Genomic DNA, 19,897 nt, shown 5'->3' with positions numbered 1-19,897 from the left:
TTCCCTACAGAAAGTCAATAACAACAATATATTACTACAAACATCCCATTACTTTACTATCGGATGGTTTATCTCATAGTGCTTTCTTGACAAACAGACTGCGTTATTCCAAAACCTACAGTGTAGCATTAGTCATTTCTGTCTGCTTTCAGTGTTTTCATTGCTTCATTTATTTTATTTTATTGAATTCTTTTAGGTATTCTGTCCTACTAAATCTTGAAAAAACCCATCCAATACAAAAGCAGGACAGATGTCTAATGGCATCTGCTTAAATAGTGAAAAAAGTTCTTTCTCTCTTTCTTGTTGGGATGTTTCAAATACCATTCCAGAACGTTAATAGTTTCAGGACAAATAGTATATAATTGGAATCTTAGATATTGCTAAAAATTAAAACTGAAAAAAAATTAATTAAAAGTATGTGTAAAAGAAATGGGGTTTAGCTCAACTTTTATCTCAGTTTTCAGAGACATAAACCCAAGCTGAAGCCAGCAAAGGCATCATGGTTTGACACCACACTTTGAAGTGGAAGTGATTAAAACCACATAGGTTTTTTTCCCCCTTCTTATTCTAAACTACTCCTGCCTTGTCATCTCCTCCCTATTCCATGTGTTGAGCACACAAGGCAGAGCATGTCATGCTCAGGTAAAACTTGCAAAACTTCATTGTCTTTGCCTGCACTTGGTCACGCAGGCAGGGGAGTCTTTTTTTGTTCCATTGGGTGAGCAGGCTTGGTTTGTCATGGGCAGGGCAAAGAAGCAATGACTGCTGTGTTCACTGAACAAACAGGATGGGCTTCGCTTTCTACTTACTGGACAGAACAGCTGACAGGGCAGCTGGTAATCCAGGGTACTCCATGGGAAAGACTGAAGTAACTCTCCTTCCGAGAAGGGGTAGGAGAAGAATAATAGTAGCTTTTAATCACAGTGAGAGCTTTTCCGTTGTCTATGCTAGAGTCCATGGAGCTATGCATCACCCCTCATGTACAGCAGATAGAATGTTGTAGAGGTGACAATCTTATGTACAGACAGGAAGAATTGTATCTAGGAAGGTCAGGGCTTGGCTCACATAAACAAATTATGAGTAGATTTAGTAGCATCTTACCCAGATCGTTGTTTTTAGTGATAGCTGCTGCTACTCTGGTTCTTGGACCTTGCTTTGTGAACTGGTATCCAAACTTGAGAATCCTGGAGTTCTCCTCCAGCATCTTGGCAATCTCCATCTCTACAGCTGTCCCCAGCTGCTGCCTCTGTTGGTGATGTGGTGAAACGTCCCCAGAAGAAAAGAAAATACTTGTTTTCACATGAGAGAGAAATAAGTTGTTATATTTCAGTACTGTGCTGCAAACTACAAAGAGAATCCCATCCCCAGAGATTTTTCTCTGGGTTTTATATTTGGCTTTGACCAGTTTTATTTAGAAGTTTTCCACTGTCTGGCTGCATAGACATGGGACATGAGCTGCAGAATGACTGAGTCACAGAGGCTGCCTTCACCTTGCTAGAGCCCTCTAAGACAACCCTCTTGGAATCCATATAGAAGGGAAACAAAAGTGGATTCACTCAATGTTCTCTCTTTACCTGGTTGTCAATTTTAATCTCTGTCAGGGATTCATTCTCTTTCAGTGCATCAATCAGTGCCAAAATGCCCGTCCCGGTGATGAAGTTGGATTCTACATTCAGACTCTTCAGTGTTTTGTTCACTTTCAACATATCTGCAAATGCCTGAGGGGTCAAAAAAAGAGAGTATGAAATAATGTCTTGAGAGTTTCAGGAAATAACAAGGAATTTGCAAAACATAGTACCTACAAAGAAATAAAACATAAATAGTCTTAGAAGAATGTAGAGGTAGATCAGAAGAGATTACGCTTCTACTTTGCATAGTCACAGAGAAATTCTGTGAGGGGAAAATGAAGAATACATCCTAAAGCAGGGTTTTTTTTTTCCAAGCAGTGTTTAACTTACAATAGCTACAGGGTCATTGCTTCGAGTAGCTGCAAGGCTGAATGTCTTCACATGCGTGTTGCTTTCCAAAGCTTTTGCAAATTCCTTCAGTGTTGGAATAGGAATATTCTACATTAAGAAGACAAATCCAGTAATTAGGAAAGCCAGTGACATCGCTAGACACTGATATTAATTACTATCAAACTGATTGATAGCCACAGTCCATGCAGTTTAAACATCCCTGATACTTTGAAGGGTAACTTAGAACAGACAAAGTGTCCTCTGTTCATAGAGGACTTCAGAGACCCGTGGGACGCCTGCGCCAGGATGCGATGTCAGTGCTGCCTTTAACTGGGTCAGGCCAACACAAGCATGTGACTGATCTCTGTTGCTGTTGGTTGTTTAGTCTCCTCATGCCAGCTCCTCCTCCATTTGCATGGGTGGGCTAATTGAATTTGGCTGGTGATGATTACATAGTGCCCATGAGAGATCTTGCTTTACAGTCTACTAAAGAAAGGCATCCAGAGTCACCCCTTGGGCTTTTAATTGGCATCTAATTCAGTATCAGGCATTGGCGACCTTGAAACCTCTACAACAGTTCCCTCCATACCCCTTTCCTGTGTGTCCTGCTTTTTCTGAAGAGTAAAGAGAGACAAAATTTGAAGATAAAAGGCAAGGGCTTTGTAAATGTCTGAATAAACTCTCCTATGAATGACATATATGAAACCACAGCACCTACCTTTATGTTGTTGAGATTAATTTCTATGAGACTAGGATCATTTGCTTTTATCCTTTGTAAACTTGCTTCCACGTTGGTTGGATTAGGTGGCTCCTCAAAGATGGGCTTGACCTTTTCACCTTTCACCACATCTGCAACACAAGATCTCATGAAATGTTGATGTGAGGATCAGGCATTGTCAGTGACAGTCTGACTTTCCAATTCCTATTTAGGTTTGTAATGTGGCATTCAAGAAACGGTTTATATGAACAAAAAAACTTGGAAACAGGAGTATTAGCCCTGTTATCCCTGCCATGCCCTTTGCACCTTCTGTGCACCCAGAAGCACGTCACTGGAGGCTGTGGTTACAGAGGCTGGGCAGTACTGTCATGGGCAAATTCCTCCTTTATGTACAAAAGTCACAGTACAATAAAATTGAGCCAAAGCATCTTAAATATGGGATGATATACACTGCAATACACTGCTGCTTTGTTCTTCGTAAAGGAAGGCGTGCTCAGAACTTGCCCATTACATTAGTGAGAAAATGTCCCTATACCTATGAATAGGCTGTACCAACAGAAAGAAACATGAGGAGGAGGCCCCTCACTTTCCTTCTCTTGGCTGATGCTATCGGTCTTGCATTTCAGTTCCATTAACTCTTGTAAAATTGCAACATCTGCACTTTCTAAATAATAAAACTATCAAGGCATGAAAAGCAAGTCTGTCTGCCAGCACCATGATTTATGAAGTCTTTGAGCATTCATGCTCCAAGGAGATAGAGATTTTAATGCTGGAAGCTATGGGCTATAAATATTCTTAGAGATTCATACAAATCATAGGTTAGAACACAATTAGTACTTCTAATTCCCATGCATGTAGTTTCAGAGATTAATTTATAATCCCACCAAGAAATACATTACTGACCACAAGTATGTTTAAACCCTTTTATGTTGCAGACAGTGAGTGATTTTGAAGATGTGCTCAAGTCTCAATGTAACTTCATGTTGCTGTTCAGCGCAATGGGTAAAGTTCATGCCATGTCACAGGCCAAAAGAAAACCAAATATTTTTTTAGAACTCATATGCTTACTAGAGATGAAGTCATACACAAACCTTGAGCTGGTTTTCACTCTGCTCCCTTGAGCCCTGAACTAAGTCCCTGAGAGACCTCACGTATCCCTAAATAACACTCCAGCCTTCCTAGGGAGTAGGTACGATGAATATAGTGGATTCACCTTGGATGCAAAGGTGGAAAGTAAACAAAAAACAGCAAAGCATGTTTTGCACTAGGAGTAACATCATGCCAAGCTGGGAGCTGGAGAGAGAGTTGCACCCTGTCCTCAGGTTAGGCATCACAGTCTACTCAGTCTGGAGTCAGCAGCATCTTTCATTTTCTATGTCTTGTTGCTTCTCATGAGTTATATCTTGTTTCTTTAATCATGGTGCTATTTTGCCACATTGATGGGCAGCTTTTGAGATGTCTCCCTCTTTTACTGAAGCATTTTACTTGGCTAAGGAAAGGTCTTGCTTTTGGACCAAAGAATACAGTGATGTGATTGTGATTTTCTGGTTCTTAGCTGTGTGATTGGAGCACAGTTCAGCTGATTCACATAGCTGACATTTTGACTCAGTACAACAAAAATGTTCTGAAATCTGTGTAATGCTTGTAGTTGCCTATTATGAGATAGATGGCAGCTCGCACAGGCCCTGTTAGGCAGGCTTGCAGAGCAGTCTTAATCCTGAGAAAAATGAAGTGACATGGTGTCCTGTCTACTTTCTCACCTCCCCTTTAGTAATGAAGCATGGAAATAAAAGTCCTTGTTAAAGATAGCTGCTGTTCTCATGGCCTTAGAAGAAGGAAACACTTCTTGAGTAGTTTCCCTAGAAAAGGGAATTCCACAATTTTGTCTTAAAAAGCAAAGCTTAGCTCTCTTGATATCCCGGAGCTTGGAGGTGATGAGCTCCTGATCAAGACTTGGCAGTGCTCAAGAAAAACTTGCAATTCCCATTTCTCTCCCTATCCAGCCTCCTGTTGGTTGCTGAGCTAAGATCTGATTCAGCAAAGGTCTGTTTATCGTGCAAGCATTTCCAGATTTGTTTAGTAACTACAGCTGTTTCTGTAGGGGGGATTTCCTGAACAGTAATGCTTCCCATGTACGTAACAGGCAAAAAACCCACAGGCTTAAACACACTGCCACAGGGCAAAGGTGGGAGGTAGTAGATCAGAGAAAGTAGCCAGGGCAGGAGCACATCTATGTGGTTGTTGGTTCCTTGTGAATGCAGCTTGATGTGACTCTAGTCACGAATGTGACTCTGTGGCAGGGATTCTGACACACTTGAGCCCCATGATTACAAGTCATTCTTCAGTTGAGCAAATGTGCTTGGGGTGAGATGGCCTGGCCTGTGCTGTGGCCACCTATTAGCTACAGCTCACTGTGTTTTCTGTCTGCTATCTAAACTGAAGTGGAATGAGAACATGTATGTCTTAGCTTCTTAAACACTCCCATCCTTTCAAGCACCTCTGCAGAGCCAGATGTTGCTCTCTAAGTAAACAAAGCTCTTTAGGAATGATTTATTTGCATAGTACTGTTGTCATTATAGATAATTAATTTTAAGATTGTATTTACTTTAAAGAGCTACCCCTCATGAATAATTAGATCAATCAAGCTAACGCCCAGTTACATTACACTAAATTAGACCAATACACCCAACCTCTAGATGTAGAAGCCTCTAAACATGAAATACGGCCCACAAGAGAAATCAGCTTGCTTACTTCTCACAGTTCCTTTTCCATCTTTACTGCGGGCTCCTCCTTCATCAAATTTTGGGTTGTTGACCATGTTGTGCACTCCAAGAACAGCTAAAATGTGTAAATACCAGCAACACGATACAATGTTAATGGCAGGAACAAAGACTGCAGAAAAATATCTGCTACAAATGCTAGTTTAGGTGCTGAAACAAAACCCCTTTATAAAATATTCACTCTGAGTCATGCTCACTTGTAGGGATGGTCTTTAGAGGTCTAAGTACTGGACATACAGACATTTTTAACATAGATTCTTGAGCAATTGAATCAATGCAGTATGCATATCGCAGAAATGCCAGCTGGAAAGAACCACTGTGGGTCATCTTGTCCAGTGCAGGAATGTTGCCAACATTAATGAGGTCAGCCATGGCTTTGTCTAGCTGGATCCTGAAAACACCCAGGGAGGGAAATCCACAAACTCTTTGGGTTACTTGTTTCAGTGCTATACTCCGAATCGTTCCTGTTTTCCTAATATACAACCTGAACCTCTTACTGCTTTCTGTCGTTTGTTTGGCACATCCAGGAAGAATTTGTACATGCTTGAACTTCTATAGTGTCAGAAAATAAATTGTGCTGTGTTTGCTGATACTTCTCCCAAAAATCATCTAATTGGATGTTATTCTATAGGATCATGTATTAATTAAAAGTTAATAACCCTGTGTAGGTTTTTACTTTTGTCATCAGTTTATTCTTATGGAAAAGTGAAACAGCAGGTGCTTGAGAGCTGATCATGAGACACTCCTGGTGGCAGGTTAGGCAGAGAAGAAGTGGACGTGTAGGGGCATCATACCTATACATTTTCTAACCTGCAAGGTCATAGAGCTCAGTATCTGAAGCACTGGCCAGGGCTTCTTCTAGTTCCGGATCCAGCGTCACTTTCTCTTCTGTGCGGGTTTCTATGGGCTTTTCTTTAGGGATAAATATTTTTCCTAAGAGAAGAAAAAAGCCAAAATGAGTAATGAACTATTGGAACAACTCCTCTGCCTCCTGGCAGTGGTGAGAATAGGTCTGTGACAGCGCAAATACCTGTTTTCCTCTTTCTTACATGATGCTTGTCTTCCACAATAGAGTCTTACTAAGAGTCTAAAAATAAAAGGTGCAAGCCTCTGCTCTATACTGGTGATTATTAATGTGGAAGCAAATTCCCTAAGATAAATCCCCAGGAGCAGTCACAGCTGGGACTTTTCTGAAGTTCCTTTGGCCTTCAACAGGCAGAATCAGGTCTACACAAAAAGCTTGCACAAATTTCATCCTTACAGTTAAATGAGGCACTAAAAGCAGTTAAAACCATCCTACTGCGAGAATCTTTCAGTTTACCAAATTCCACGCAACAACCTGAAAGCTCAGTAAACCTGTTCTCTTCCAGTAATGGAATTTAATTCCCACCCTCTCCATGAGTATTTCCCCTCTGCATCTCTCAGTGATCATTCACATAAATAGCCTTATCCTGAAAAGCGCAGGCCTGAAAAGTCTGAACTGAGTTGAACCAAATGTTCCCCAAGAAAACTCCTGACCTCTTTGTCCCTCTGTGTATACTGCTGTTACATTGGGGTCAGCAGGTGTGTGTTTCCATGCAGTATTCCCCCAAGACTGAGATCATGGTTCCTTCTGCTGAAATGAGAACATTGTAGGATAAATCCAGAAACAACAAAAAAGGTTCCACTTTAGCCTGCTATTGTAGTTAACCCCAGCAGCGTGATGATGTAACTGCAAACACTTGGAGCAAGGCCCTTTACATCAGAGCTAGGGCTGCGCTTCAGTCACCAGCGCTGCTGGGGCTTTTCTCCCACTCAGCACTTTCCTGTACCAAACCCATATTAGTAATACAGTAGATGATGCCACATGCAACAGATGGTGTCATTGTTCTGACAGTTCTGTGAATTCCCATGTTCTACTCTCTCCTGTGGAGCAGTTCTCCTCACCTTGTCCCTAACAACTCCTCAAGCAGGCTTTAGTTAATCCCATTGTAATGAAGCTGGGATGACCTTTGGATGCAGGTGGCTTTGGCCCACTGACAACTGTAAATTGTCTTCTTGTGCAGCTTTGTACACTCTAAATGTAATGCTTGAAGCATATCCTGTGGCTTTCTGAAATCTCTCTAAAACAGTTTAATTTTGACTGTATTAGTGATGTCATTTTGTTGCCGTTAATAAACGTAGTTCTGATATTTAGTGTTGAATTACAGATGCTTTGCCTCTGGTTTTTCAACACTGTCATCCTTTTGTGGCTAAATTTTTCCCCACCATGGTCCAAAGTATCAGTTTCATGTAGGTAATACCCAATTCATTTATCTCATTATCTACAGCAATTTTTAGGTTGTCAGCTTCCATAACTGAGGTCATTGAATAAGCTTCCAAAAATAAATTAATGGAAATTTCTGGAATTCTGGCAAGATTTGAATTATTCACCTTAGAAATATTTGTACTAGTGGTAAATAATTTCTGAGTACAAAACTGGACAGAAGGTTATGCAGAACGACAGAAGTATCATATTATGATTCATTGTTCAGGAGATATTTTAAGTAAGTCATTTTTAAAAGGCTTCTAGAAGATAAAAGCCTTTGTGGACCAAAGGTAAGAATCATTTTAACTTTCTCCATGCAGTAGGTGATACGTATCAGAGGCAGTTATCCCAGCAGCATGAAACAAAAGTCAAGTGGAAATCTGGGGTGAGAAATACTTTTGAAGATAGATCAGTCATGTCCTCCGGATTTCATAACAGCACAGGCGCTAAGATTTCAGACTCTCTCTGTACTACCACCTAACCTGGAGTGTTGGATGGCAGTCCCAGACACCACTGACCAAGGCTTAACTTGATGCCAGCTTGACTGGTAAGGACAACACGTAAGGAAAAGAAGTCATTACTATGTTGGAAACCAGAAGACCAAAAAGAATCAGAATATCCGAGTAAGCAACCAATAGTGAGCAGCGCTGTCCATACAATATTTTCCTTTCTCATCACTGGTGGTTCCACATGAGTTTCAAGTAACCAGTAGGTTGTCTGAGATCTTGAGGGAATCCTACTTATCTTTATCCTGACTGATAATACTATCCCCTGACAGCTATACTCCACAGAGCCATAGCTTGCACAAAACCTCTCCGTCAGGCAGTAAGTGATTCTTCACAGACCCAAACCCCAGCCACGCTGTTAACAAACGCTGACAGAAATCTATACTTTCATACATAAGGGGACACAAGACCTTGAGTCTGGTGTAAACTGGTCACAATATGTAACAAATTTGGTCCTTCTCTATGGACACTGGACACGGGTAGAGCAAGTGTCTTGTGCAGCAAGAAATCCGGGGTAATGGAAACTAGTACAGGCTCATACTTTTTCTGTGCAGTTCACTTACATAGGAATACAATTTTTAAGCACTTGTTTCAGGCATATGTAGTTCCTGGACGGCAGCCCAAATCTGTTCAAGTGTGTATACGACCCCGATGATAGTTTCATTTAAAGCATTCTTGGCAAACGTTTTAGAAAAAAATTCTATTATTGGCTATCTGAACTATTTAAAGGGGAAAGGCCATGTCAAAGCTGGTAATATATATCTTCAATATATAGGGGCCTTGCTGGCATCCAGTGGCGTTTTTAAAATATTCTTTTTTCTGCTATCTACATAAGAACATTCTTTTGCATTATCCCACTGTGAAGAGATGCTGTAGCACAGCAGATAAAGGTTAGAAGAGTTTATGCATTTAGCATGTCATTAGTCCACCACCAGCAGAAGTGTATGTCTGTGTTTATAGACAGCTTCCAACCAGTTTTCCTTCATTATTTAAGGCCAGAATTTAAAGATTCAGGCAGTGCCTTCTAGTCCCACATCCATACATTGTAAATTTATTATAGAGTGCCATCATGGAATTCACTGCCAAAATAAAACATGGATTGTGGCTTGCTTGTTTCAGTGGTCCATCTTAAATTTAAAATGTATTATTTGGAAGAACCATTACAAGAACAGTGAAATAGTGATGTTTATTATTTTAAAGTGAGATTTATGATGAAAGGCTGCTGCTTTTGGTGCTGTTTATATTCATGCTGTATTTCAGAAGGTACTCTATTATAACATTAATTATGGTATTATTAATTGTGTTACATTTTGCCTCCACAACATGTTAATGTTCTGTGCTAAGTCTTAATACTAATAGTTTATCTTTCTATCAGTGAAAAACACAGTGATGAAAGTTATGTTTATACATATCATACTTGAGCTATGTCAGTGTTAACGGCACAAAGATAACCACATTTATGTACAAAAATAATGTATTCTGGTGTTCAACTGCAAAACAAAATTAAACTCCAGCAAAAAAAAAAAAAAAGTAAGCATTAAAATATCATTTTATTTTTATACATGCATAGAAACCCAAACTGTCTGGAATCCAAAGTGCCTTTTTCAACATGAAATTTTAAGCATAAATCAATGCCATTCTCCCCTTCTTTCAGTCAAACTGGGGTAAGTCCCTGGGGTTACCTGGAGGTGACTGAGGCGTCTTATTGTAACGCAGGGACTTTCTGACTCTAAATGCAGTGAGCAGAGATCTGTCCTGCCTCTGTCTACCACAGACCTATTCCTTTTCACACGCTGCAAAATTTCTGTTCAACTTGAAATATGATATGGTTCATGTTTTACTCAAAAGCAGCTCAGGGAAAAAAATCCATTGAAAACCAGAGAGAAGGATTCAATACAAAGGACTACAGAGAGACACAGAAGAGCACAGTGAGGTAAAAGGAAAAATTCTATGAAAAAAGGAAATATGCTTGGTACAGTCAGAAAACCCTGGATGTAATTTTGTCAGTTTGTGTCAGCAAGCTTTGATTTCCTGCATTGTGCAAATGACCCTATTAAAGCAATGTCAAAGTAAAGCAAGGAAATGAGCTGCATCCCTAACTTCATCTCCTTATACAGCAATAACTGCACAACCACATATGCACATCTTAGGAAACTGTATTAACTGAGCAGGGAACTCCTTCAAGTGCCTTTTCCTGAAGTAGGTTTATCTGTTTATTGTTATATAAGGAGAAAACGAAAAGGCATTTGAACATTTTGAGGATTTCACCATTTATAGTTCTCAGCATTTGGAACATCATTTCTGGTATGTCTTCTCTCTGCCTTCCTGCTTATGTCGTTACACATTGGTGAACAAATATAAATTTCCACCATTTTTATTTAGTATAAATACTTAGTATTTATACCCACCTTGTACAAGCCAAAACTCAACAAAGCACACAGCAATGGCAAATAAGCCATTTATACTTGTTGTAAAAATGTCCTTTTATGTAACATCAGCTTATTACTTGATTTTATAATATAAATGCATTTCCTGCCACAATTGTAAAACCATAATGTACTCTCTTTTCCTATAAAATGTAGCTCAGATTATTGTACTTTCAAGAAAATATGTGGTTACACTTATTGCTTCTTACTTTTCAATGAATCACTGACTACAGTGAATGCCTGTTTATTCTCAATTAGAGAACCCGACACTGACCTAAGGAGTGAAATCCAATAATCTTGGAAATCTGCCTTGCCTAAATCACAGGCACTTATTCAATTTTTCCGTTTTGCACTATTCTTCCCTTTTGAAGCTTGCTTAAACTCCTCCCTACAAGTACTCTATGAAAATGGAGCTCAATTAGTTCTTACCAGGAAAAAATGTGTATTATGAAGAATAAAATGAGCCAAGTTCAAACAAGTGTGAAACTGAAAGCTAATAGTAATTAAAATGTAATGTCATAATTGCTGCTGTACTCTTGGACTTGGGTCTACATATTCTATGCCTTAAAAATAATGATCATGGATAGGAAGGTGGCAAAGTTAAGCTTTCCAAAGTTCTTAAATCTGTTGTGCCTACACACAAAAAGGGACGTTAAATTGCACCAGCATCTTTGATCAGCGTGCTGTGTCTGCCACCTTAGCAATTCCCTTTAAAGAATTCTTCCAAAAAGTATACATTCTCAAATAAAAATAAACAAAAGCCAACCTATAATCTTTAAAACAGAAGCAAGCCCAGAATCTGACCAGACCCTGAAACAGATTATCACATTATCCCAACTGTTTCAGATCCCTGTAGTCCTACAGCAGTCCTCTGGATTACCACCTGGATTAACCTGCTTCACCAACAGAGCAGAAAGCTCTTATGTCTGATGTGGACTAGCAGCACGGGAGGAAGAGAGTCAAGTTGTGCCGCTGGGCTTCAGGTTCTCAGGCACATCAAAGAACCTTGAAACTTGGACCAGATGCCACACTAGTTATGTTCCTCTCTGGCACCTCTTCTCCTATCCCTTATAATCCTTCTTCATTGTCCTGCGCCTTCCGCACCTCCTGTGTCTCCTAGTTTTGCACACCTTTGAATCTTGACCCTTCCCACCACCTCTGTCCTCTCTTCCTTACCACTGTTCTCTTCTACAGCTCCTTTCCCCAGAGCTGCCGCATCTAGTCCTTCATCCTGAACATATTCATACAGCTCCCTGAACACCAATCCCTCCATCTCTGCACTAGCCTCTCTGCTGGCTGTTCACTCCTCTCCATTCTTTTGCAGTGCCCTTACGAAGTGAGGGAAGCACTGTGAGAGCAGGAGAGAGACTTCCTGCCCTTGGTTCTGGTGTGGCAGCGGCCTCTCAGATGAGCAATTCCAAAGAGCATCCTGCGCATCCCACACACCTTCCAGCTGGCCACACCAGGTCTCTGCGGGCGCTGCTGTGCTATCACGTGTGCTCTCTGCACATGCAGGCAGAAGCTCTGAGGACATGACTAATACTGACTGCAGGAGGGATATTTGGAGAACGCTATAACAAACTGGAGGTACAAGAAAACACAATATTTTGAAGATGCCAAATTAAAGTGTATTTCCCTGGGGATTCCAAAGGGCATACAGTTCAAGTCCCTTCTTCAAAGCATGGAGGCACTGCAGCTCATAAAAAACAGCTGGAAAGATTTACTTAAGATGGCTAAAACAATGTGTTTTCTCCTAATCTTGTTCTTGGGAACAGCCAAGTCCTTTTTGCTGACACTTCCCAAAAATTCAGCCTGAGGCAGGCTCTCAGCATGGGAAATCTTAGTGTGAACTGTGCAAATTTGGCAAAGTCATGAGCAACTAAAACAGGGTCTTTTATAAGCAAGCAGCAAAAGGCACTGGCTGGGGCATTACTATCAGCAACTGCAGCACCTTCAGTGCTTTGAGAGACAAATACCAATTCTAAATTTAAGCCTTGAAGAACAGGAAGAAGGTGGCAAAAATTTAAACAAACCATTTCAGCATTGGGGGGTGAAAAGATTGCCTTTGTCAAGCTGAGAAAGATACCCTGTCTCTAAGCTAAACCCTAACTTTTCTATATAAAGTTTGCTACAGAAACTGGAATTGGAACTCATTAGTATCTGCTCTAGTACTCTGACCTTCTGAAAACGACTGTCGTTATTACTAGTGCTGTGTATTGATACTCTGCTTGGCACAGCGCAACATGCAAGATAGATGGTCTCTGCCAGAGCAACTGGAAACAAGGCTTTGGCTGAAAGTTCTGTTTAATCATCCTTATTTTCTTCCTTTTCCATTTTATCAGTTGTCTAAAAATGTTAGCATTTAATCACATACAAGCGTATTCCCTTTCCAACCACAAATAATAATAGCCCAATCCACTGGAGTTTTTCCATGACTTTGATGAGAACTGGATCAGATCCAAAATGAAATGGTTTGGCAAGGAGTGGAAGACTTGTAGAAAACAGGGGTAGTGGTAAAGGGTTGAAACAACAATCCTTATAGCAATTAAAAATGGCATGGCTGACTTTTCATATCTAATATTTCACAACAACAGAACTTTTTGCAATTATGTTTCATTAGTATCATGTAGTTACAAGAACCACTGCAACAAAGCGGGAACAGAAATATTAATAGTTCATGTCTGTATTACAGTAGTACTCAGATCTTAATTGAGATCAGATGTGCATACTGCATTCAGTAAGAGAGAAAACATGCAGCACTGACATTGCTCTAATACTTCGTGTCTACACTGCCCCTTACTTTCTCCACCTCTTCTTTTTATTCCTGGACCTTTCATGAACTTGAAAATGATACAGGAAAGGCTTCTCGGTGATCGAAGTGTGATAACCAGCTCTTCCAGCTGATGTGTTAAATGCAGTGGGGCAGTCTAAGTAACTTCTGTAGTTCATCAGGCTCTATGTAAGGATTTCTAGAATATCTATCTTAAGTAGGAACTAATCCAAAAATACATAAAATAAACACTTACAAACTGCCAGTTGCTATGGCTACAGTTATCAGCCCTAACTCCCTATACCTCCAGAGCTCACTAATAACAGGGTTTCACTGAAATCTGAGAGCTGTCCTGTACAGGCTTAAAACCTCCTTTTGTACAGCAAATAATGTAGCATGTTAACGAGCTGAAATATGGCAGAACATATATAATCTAATGCATTCCATACGTTTGATTTGTTTTGCCAAACATCTCCAACTTCTCCAAACCATGATTACAATCAAAACCAAGGCAACTCCCTGCATGATCAGCCCCACAACTTGAGCTCATATTTAACACTTCCTGTGTTTCAACCACTCTGAATATCCCTGTCAGCTCTGGAATTTGTTTTGGCTGTTTTCTAGCACAATCAAAACCTTATGGCTGTGTTCAGCATATAGAGACCAATGTAGTCAATTGAATTTTATCCTTCAGCAGCTGCCTGGTATTGCTTTTTGGTCAAGAACTTTTTAATAAGCTATTAACAGCAAAAACAGAGAGGCAGAGACAGTCGATAAAAAATAATGATGTATCACAGACGATTCTGGAAGGAGGATATTTTAAATGCCACCTTCTTTTCAGTTCATCATTGAATTTTGAAGTCAGTATCAGCTTTGCATGACAAATGTAGGAACTGGTAGAAATGTCACTTAACATTTGGTAGCAGCATCCCACTTCTTAAATCTGAAAAAACAAATGCTCTCCCAGTAGCAGACAAATACCAAGGTACAAAACACTGACAAAAGCTTAAACAACACCTGACATATTCTAATCCTACTGACATACAAATATTCTCAAGTGGTAAATAGTGCCAAATGGTACATTGGCACCACACCTCTCATTTCTAATTATACACCACTGGATGCATTTTAGAGCTACTGCAGAAGTTATTTTTTAACTAGCAGAATTAGTGTAAAATTAAGTTGGGGCTGTTTATGATATGGCTCCAGTGCTGCTACAGTGCAAAGAAATCATTTAACAGGCATCTATATAATAGAATCATGTAAATATTTACCAGTCTTTAAACACACCTTAGAGACCACCAACACGCAGAAGGTGAGGAATAAGCTTTTCCTCAAGAGATATCCTTCTTTAGCTTCTTTTGAGGACACATTTTAGAAATGTAAATTATTTATCCTGAACTAATTACTAAGCTTTGGAAGAATACTAATTATTCTCTAATTAAAGTGACTTTAAATCGAGCACGTAGTATCATATCTGGCAGAATTGCTTTAATTCTTCGCATGGAAAATATCCTCTTACAAATGCAAATCAAGTAATTAATATTTTAATACAGTTATTCTGATACTGTTTTTTTTTAATTGAGTGTCAAAATAAGTAATGCTGTAGTTACAAGCATGGATTCTAAGATCCAGAGCCAGCCACACAGGGCCTCTGTGCAGCAGTCCTCATCTTTCGCCAGATTCACCATAGCAGTAGGATTATGGTACAATTCATGGGAAGATTTCAGTGCAGTTGGAGGTTTCAGTTCTATGTTTTATATGGCTCAGATTCTGTGTGGAGTCTTTGTAGAGCAGAGCAAGGGGAAGGAGAACAAGAAAATGAGGCAGCAAAGCCCAGTGCTTGAAGTCTGGTGGTCTCTCTGTAGGACAGCTTCTGCCAAGCAAGTCAGGGGCAGCAGAATAGATACTCAAGTATGAATAGGGATGTGTCAAGCTCAAAATAAGCAGATTCCTTCTCAAAAGAAAGTTCCCTTACAGCAGCACAAAAATGACACTGTGCAGTCCATCCAGTTCACAATTGTCAAGGTACTGGACCTCATCAGACCTCAGATTAATTCAGTTATTTCTAATATTAACAAAGAAACTGAGAGTATTTTCATGGCATTTGGCCTTCAACTTCAAAAAAAATTTAGTAGAGTTCTTTGTATTGAATTGTAATTGTAAAATGACTGCAGAAATCATGGAACGTGGTTGTTTTCATTTGGCTTAATCTGCTAAAGCTGATAATGAGGACTTTGTCAGGAACTGGTGGCGTACAAGAAACAAGGGAAATTAAAGGAATAACTCCTTTAGCCTAAAATGCTTCATAACCTCGTAATTGTGGTAATTCTTAAAATTGTAATTTTGAAGTAAAGGATCACAGTGAATCAAAAGCCAAAGTAAGAACAGCTTTAGGTGCTAGCATGGCTGAATTCACTCTGTGCAGCACTAATAAGCATTTTAAGGGTATCCAGAAGCAAATGCAGGAATAATACTGCTTTAGCCTCATCAAAAGAAAACTGAAATGGATTAAACAGGCCAGTATGTACAATAACATTGTCAGGGACAATATAGGGGTTAGTTTTGTACAGATCAAGTGCCAGTCCTATGGGTATATGTGATTCCACACACTGCTGGATTTTATCTACTTATGTTTCAGGTGTGTTTAGAGATCTCGGACATGACTCTAGTGCAAAATGCAAAGTCTTAGCCCTAAGTCAGTAAATATCAGTCAGGTGAGACCTGACTGAAGATACTGGTATAAATACGCAGAGACCTGCAAGCAGTAACTTGTACCGCTCTGACACAGTGGTGTGTAGGAGACTGGAAAGAATTGGTAATAAATCCATGCTACCATAAACCATTTTCCTTTCTGTACAGTATGTGCCTGCTCAGTCCTGCTACCGGCAGGATCACTGCAGTGCCACTGCATTTCAGTGAGCTCAGAATCATCCCTGTGAATAGCAGTAAAGCACAAATTACAATGGAGGAAGAAGTAGGTTAAAGAACATGCTGCATGATAAAACAACATGTAAATCAGATCTAGCTGAAAAATGTCACATTTGTCTATAACCACTGTTTCCAAGACTGATAATACAATGTAACGATAGTAACAGCTCTTGGCCTGCAAATAACATTTTCTATCTCTGGTAATGATACATAAAGTAAAAAATGCTGTCTTTGACTTTCTTAAAATATGTGCTTTCCCTTAAGCAGATCCCATTGAAATCATGGCAAATTCATCAGATGGCCAGAAACGGACCCAGATAGTAAGTTCCTTTTTGAATGAAAGGGTGGCCTGAGGTAGGCATTTTTATTCACTTCATATATAAATTAAGAAAACAAGATAATGGTGCTAAAGGAACACTGTTTGCTTAAAAATATGAGTGTTCTTGTAACCCTAAGGTTATCCTACCAGTGTTTGCATGATTAGAATTAGGTTTTCCTGTTTTTCCTTTTTTTCCTGTAGCTGTAGGACAAAGGGAAGCAGAGAAACTGTCTGTATTAAATAGCATTGCCAGATGTGCTAGTAAACAAGTGGAAAAATACTCATTTTCTGTAAGTGTGTCCCCTGAGGTATTATTTACAGCAATCGTAGGCAATACTTACTCAGAAAGGCATTTATATGTTTCCTCCTAAACACCCCCACTACAGTACCCTTGCATGGGCCTAATGCTGGACATGGGAATAGTCCCAGTCAGGTTAGTGAGGCCAACTTTGTCCATCCTTGACTGCAAACAGAGACATTTGCTGATCTGGGAGCTGCTGATGGAGTCCTTTGCTGGATGGGCATTCACGTGTTCCCATCCCCACCAACAGGCCTGATTAAACTTGCCATTCTAACTCCAGTGTAGCAAGGCAGACCACCACACAGCGCATTAAACCACCACTTCATCTCCTGCCTCAACAGCTCTAGATCTGACTCCTGAGCTTCACCCTGCACAGTAACAGCCTCCACCTCTTTTGTCCCAGCACATTCCACATAAAGGCCAGGCAGTGGTTGATGCCTGTACCAGGCAGTCGGTTACCCAGCACCCACATGAAGATGGACGGTACCTTTCTTTTCGCCTGTAAACGGTACAAAGTCTTCTCTGTCTTTGTGCTCCAGCGCTTGCTTCTCCAGGTACGAGAGCAGGCGCTCTCTGTCAAACGGGCCCGTGGCAGGTTTCGTGGTCTGGTCCTTTTGCCGAAATCCTGCTGGAAGCAAGGCATTCTGTGAAAGAGAGGGAGAGGAGGCAATTTCATACAGTGCTCCAGATCTCATTTCAGTGTTGTTGGGTTTTAAGTGAAGTCATTCTTGGCACGTTACTTCACATAATGCTCTTTGGTGACAGCACTAACACACATTACCTAAATGTAACCATTAAACCCAGTGTATCTTTCAGGCTTCTTGACTGTACCACTGATTAGTATTTTTATTAACTATATTTACAATTACAGCACCAAAGACCTAAGCAAGATCAGAGCCCTTTGCATTATGCATAACCACAGAGTTTGCAATCCAGGTGAACAGACCAGGGTAAGTTTTCTATACATGTCCTTCTCTTCATTCACTCTTTTACCTCCCCATTTTTTTTCTCTCTCCTTTCATCTTTTAAAAAATTCCTTTCGTGCTAATGCAGATGCTTCTTGGGCTTCAGAAATTAGTGGCACACAGAGAAAGTAACTCGTGAATGATGTGGAATTTAGTTATTTAGAGTATGCACGAAGCAGAGAGATGAAGCCCCACTTTAAACATGTAGCTCTGTGACCGTGTGATTGCATCTGTACCCATTAATATAGGAAGATGTGTAAGGCTCCCACATTTCAGTCCAGGAAATCCCAGGAAGGAGTATAGGTATGTGGATGCTGCAGTGCATGTGCAGTAAAGCCAACATGTTGAAGATGCCCCACAGTACCGCAGAAACACTCTGAAGTTGGCAGAACATACACAATGAATCTGATCCATGGCAAATACCCGGTGAATTCTGAGCACATCCAGTGAACTCAAGTCACTAGACACTTTACCTGTGCATGCACAAATGTGATCAGCGTGCTACAAATTTACTGCACATATATAGCCTGTCTACAAATGCACCATGGCCTGTTTGGGTTGGTTGGTTGGTTGTTTTAATGTGTCTCCACTTGAGATGCCAGATACTTGAAAATACCAGAAAATGCACTGTGAAAGTGGTAATAGTGAGGGAAGCGACAACATGGAGGGAGAGAACAGTAAAGCCAACACTTAATTTCTGGGTAAATTTGTGCTATAGAACTAGGAGCTATAAATCTATTGTGTTTTTTCGAATGTATTTTGTTTCCAGAGTGAACTCCTTTTTGGTTTTGGGGTAGATACAGTCAGAATTCCCATCCAACACACTTGTGACAGTAACATCGTTATTATGGGACCAAGTAATTCCTAGGCCAGAGATCTTTAAATTTCTTTTGGAGAGTGTCTTCAAATATCCATATTATCCTTGCTCTCTAGAAAATGTCAGTTGTGTAGCTGAGCTCTATTTTTCTTAATCATGCCTAAATATATTCCCTTCAGCTAGAACTATCAGTGCTGAATGACACCATCAATAAATTTCAGAAGTTCAAAAGATCTCATCTTCACAGACACACCTTATGTTTGTTTGTTTATTGCTGTGCTCATAAATAGCAGCCATAAAAAGCTTTTCATCATGCTGCAGTGTACAAATATGATTAAAGATTTAGATTGCAGACAAGCTCATGTCTACATAGACAACTGATAGAGAAAGGGCACAGTGACTTGTACAAAAGCAAGTAGCATCCTGGAATGTCCCTAGCTGAGCTGCTCCTACTTTAGGGTACGCTGCCTCTAGTGTAACAGATTACTAAAATAAAATGCTGCACTATGTGGCATTAACAAAAGGCAGCTTTTGAACCATGAATCCCCTGGCCACCATCACTAACCTCAGGATCAAGGTCATCGAGAACATGCTCCAGCTGTTTCAGTTCATCCTCTGAGAGTTTGCTGAGTATTTCATCTTCATTGATATTCTTATACTTCTCCAACTCTTTTCGGAAGGGCAGAGACATGGCTCCTGCTGCACTGCTCGACTGGTGCTGCTTGCCAAGATTTCAACCATCCAGGAGTACTGAGCTGCTTGCGGCTTCACTCACTGTTAACAATAAAGCATTATGAGTATCTCCATTTAGCTGATAGAGCCCTAAAAAGCCCACATGCTGAGAGTCACATTTACACTTTATTAATGAAAACAAAGCAGCAAGATGTCCTGGCTCAGCAGAGGGAGTGTGGGAAGTACTGGGGCTGCCTGTGCAGCAGTAGCCAAGAAACAGCAAGGAGAGTACGGTGCGCTTGGGAACCTCACGGGTGCAGCAGCAAAGAGAAGCTTTGAGACATAGATAAGAAAAAAACATTAGGAACTCATCCTTTTCCATAGAGATAAATCTGTTTAATTTGCTTAGAAACAGCAGAATCTACTTGTTCTTTTGCCTAAAGGCAG

General features: G+C 40.2%; 1 protein-coding gene across 3 annotated transcripts in view; it reads right to left on the bottom strand.

The window, feature by feature from the left end:
• TMOD2 (tropomodulin 2 (neuronal)) overlaps nt 1-19,551 on the bottom strand; it is a 20,619-nt gene extending 1,068 nt beyond the window's left edge. Inside the window, exons 1-9 of one of the 3 annotated variants that reach the window (XM_010011542.1) lie at nt 19,344-19,469; nt 17,484-17,640; nt 6,267-6,389; nt 5,492-5,514; nt 4,903-4,937; nt 2,677-2,821; nt 1,959-2,066; nt 1,575-1,718; nt 1,102-1,246 (exon numbers count right to left, since the gene is read on the bottom strand). In XM_010011542.1, the coding sequence (XP_010009844.1) occupies nt 1,102-1,246; nt 1,575-1,718; nt 1,959-2,066; nt 2,677-2,821; nt 4,903-4,937; nt 5,492-5,514; nt 6,267-6,389; nt 17,484-17,640; nt 19,344-19,469 (1,006 nt within the window). Of the gene's footprint in view, nt 1-1,101; nt 1,247-1,574; nt 1,719-1,958; nt 2,067-2,676; nt 2,822-4,902; nt 4,938-5,427; nt 5,515-6,266; nt 6,390-17,483; nt 17,641-19,343 lie in introns of all 3 variants that reach the window. The other 2 variants (XM_010011541.1, XM_010011543.1) reach the window with 2 other exon arrangements.
• Between the last annotated feature and the right edge of the window lie 346 nt (nt 19,552-19,897).

The sequence above is a fragment of the Nestor notabilis genome, unplaced genomic scaffold, assembly GCF_000696875.1.
Source record: "Nestor notabilis isolate BGI_N333 unplaced genomic scaffold, ASM69687v1 scaffold7073, whole genome shotgun sequence".
Classification (NCBI taxonomy): domain Eukaryota; kingdom Metazoa; phylum Chordata; class Aves; order Psittaciformes; family Psittacidae; genus Nestor; species Nestor notabilis.
Note: the sequence above shows the minus strand (reverse complement) of the source record. Positions and strands in the feature narration are given on the sequence as shown.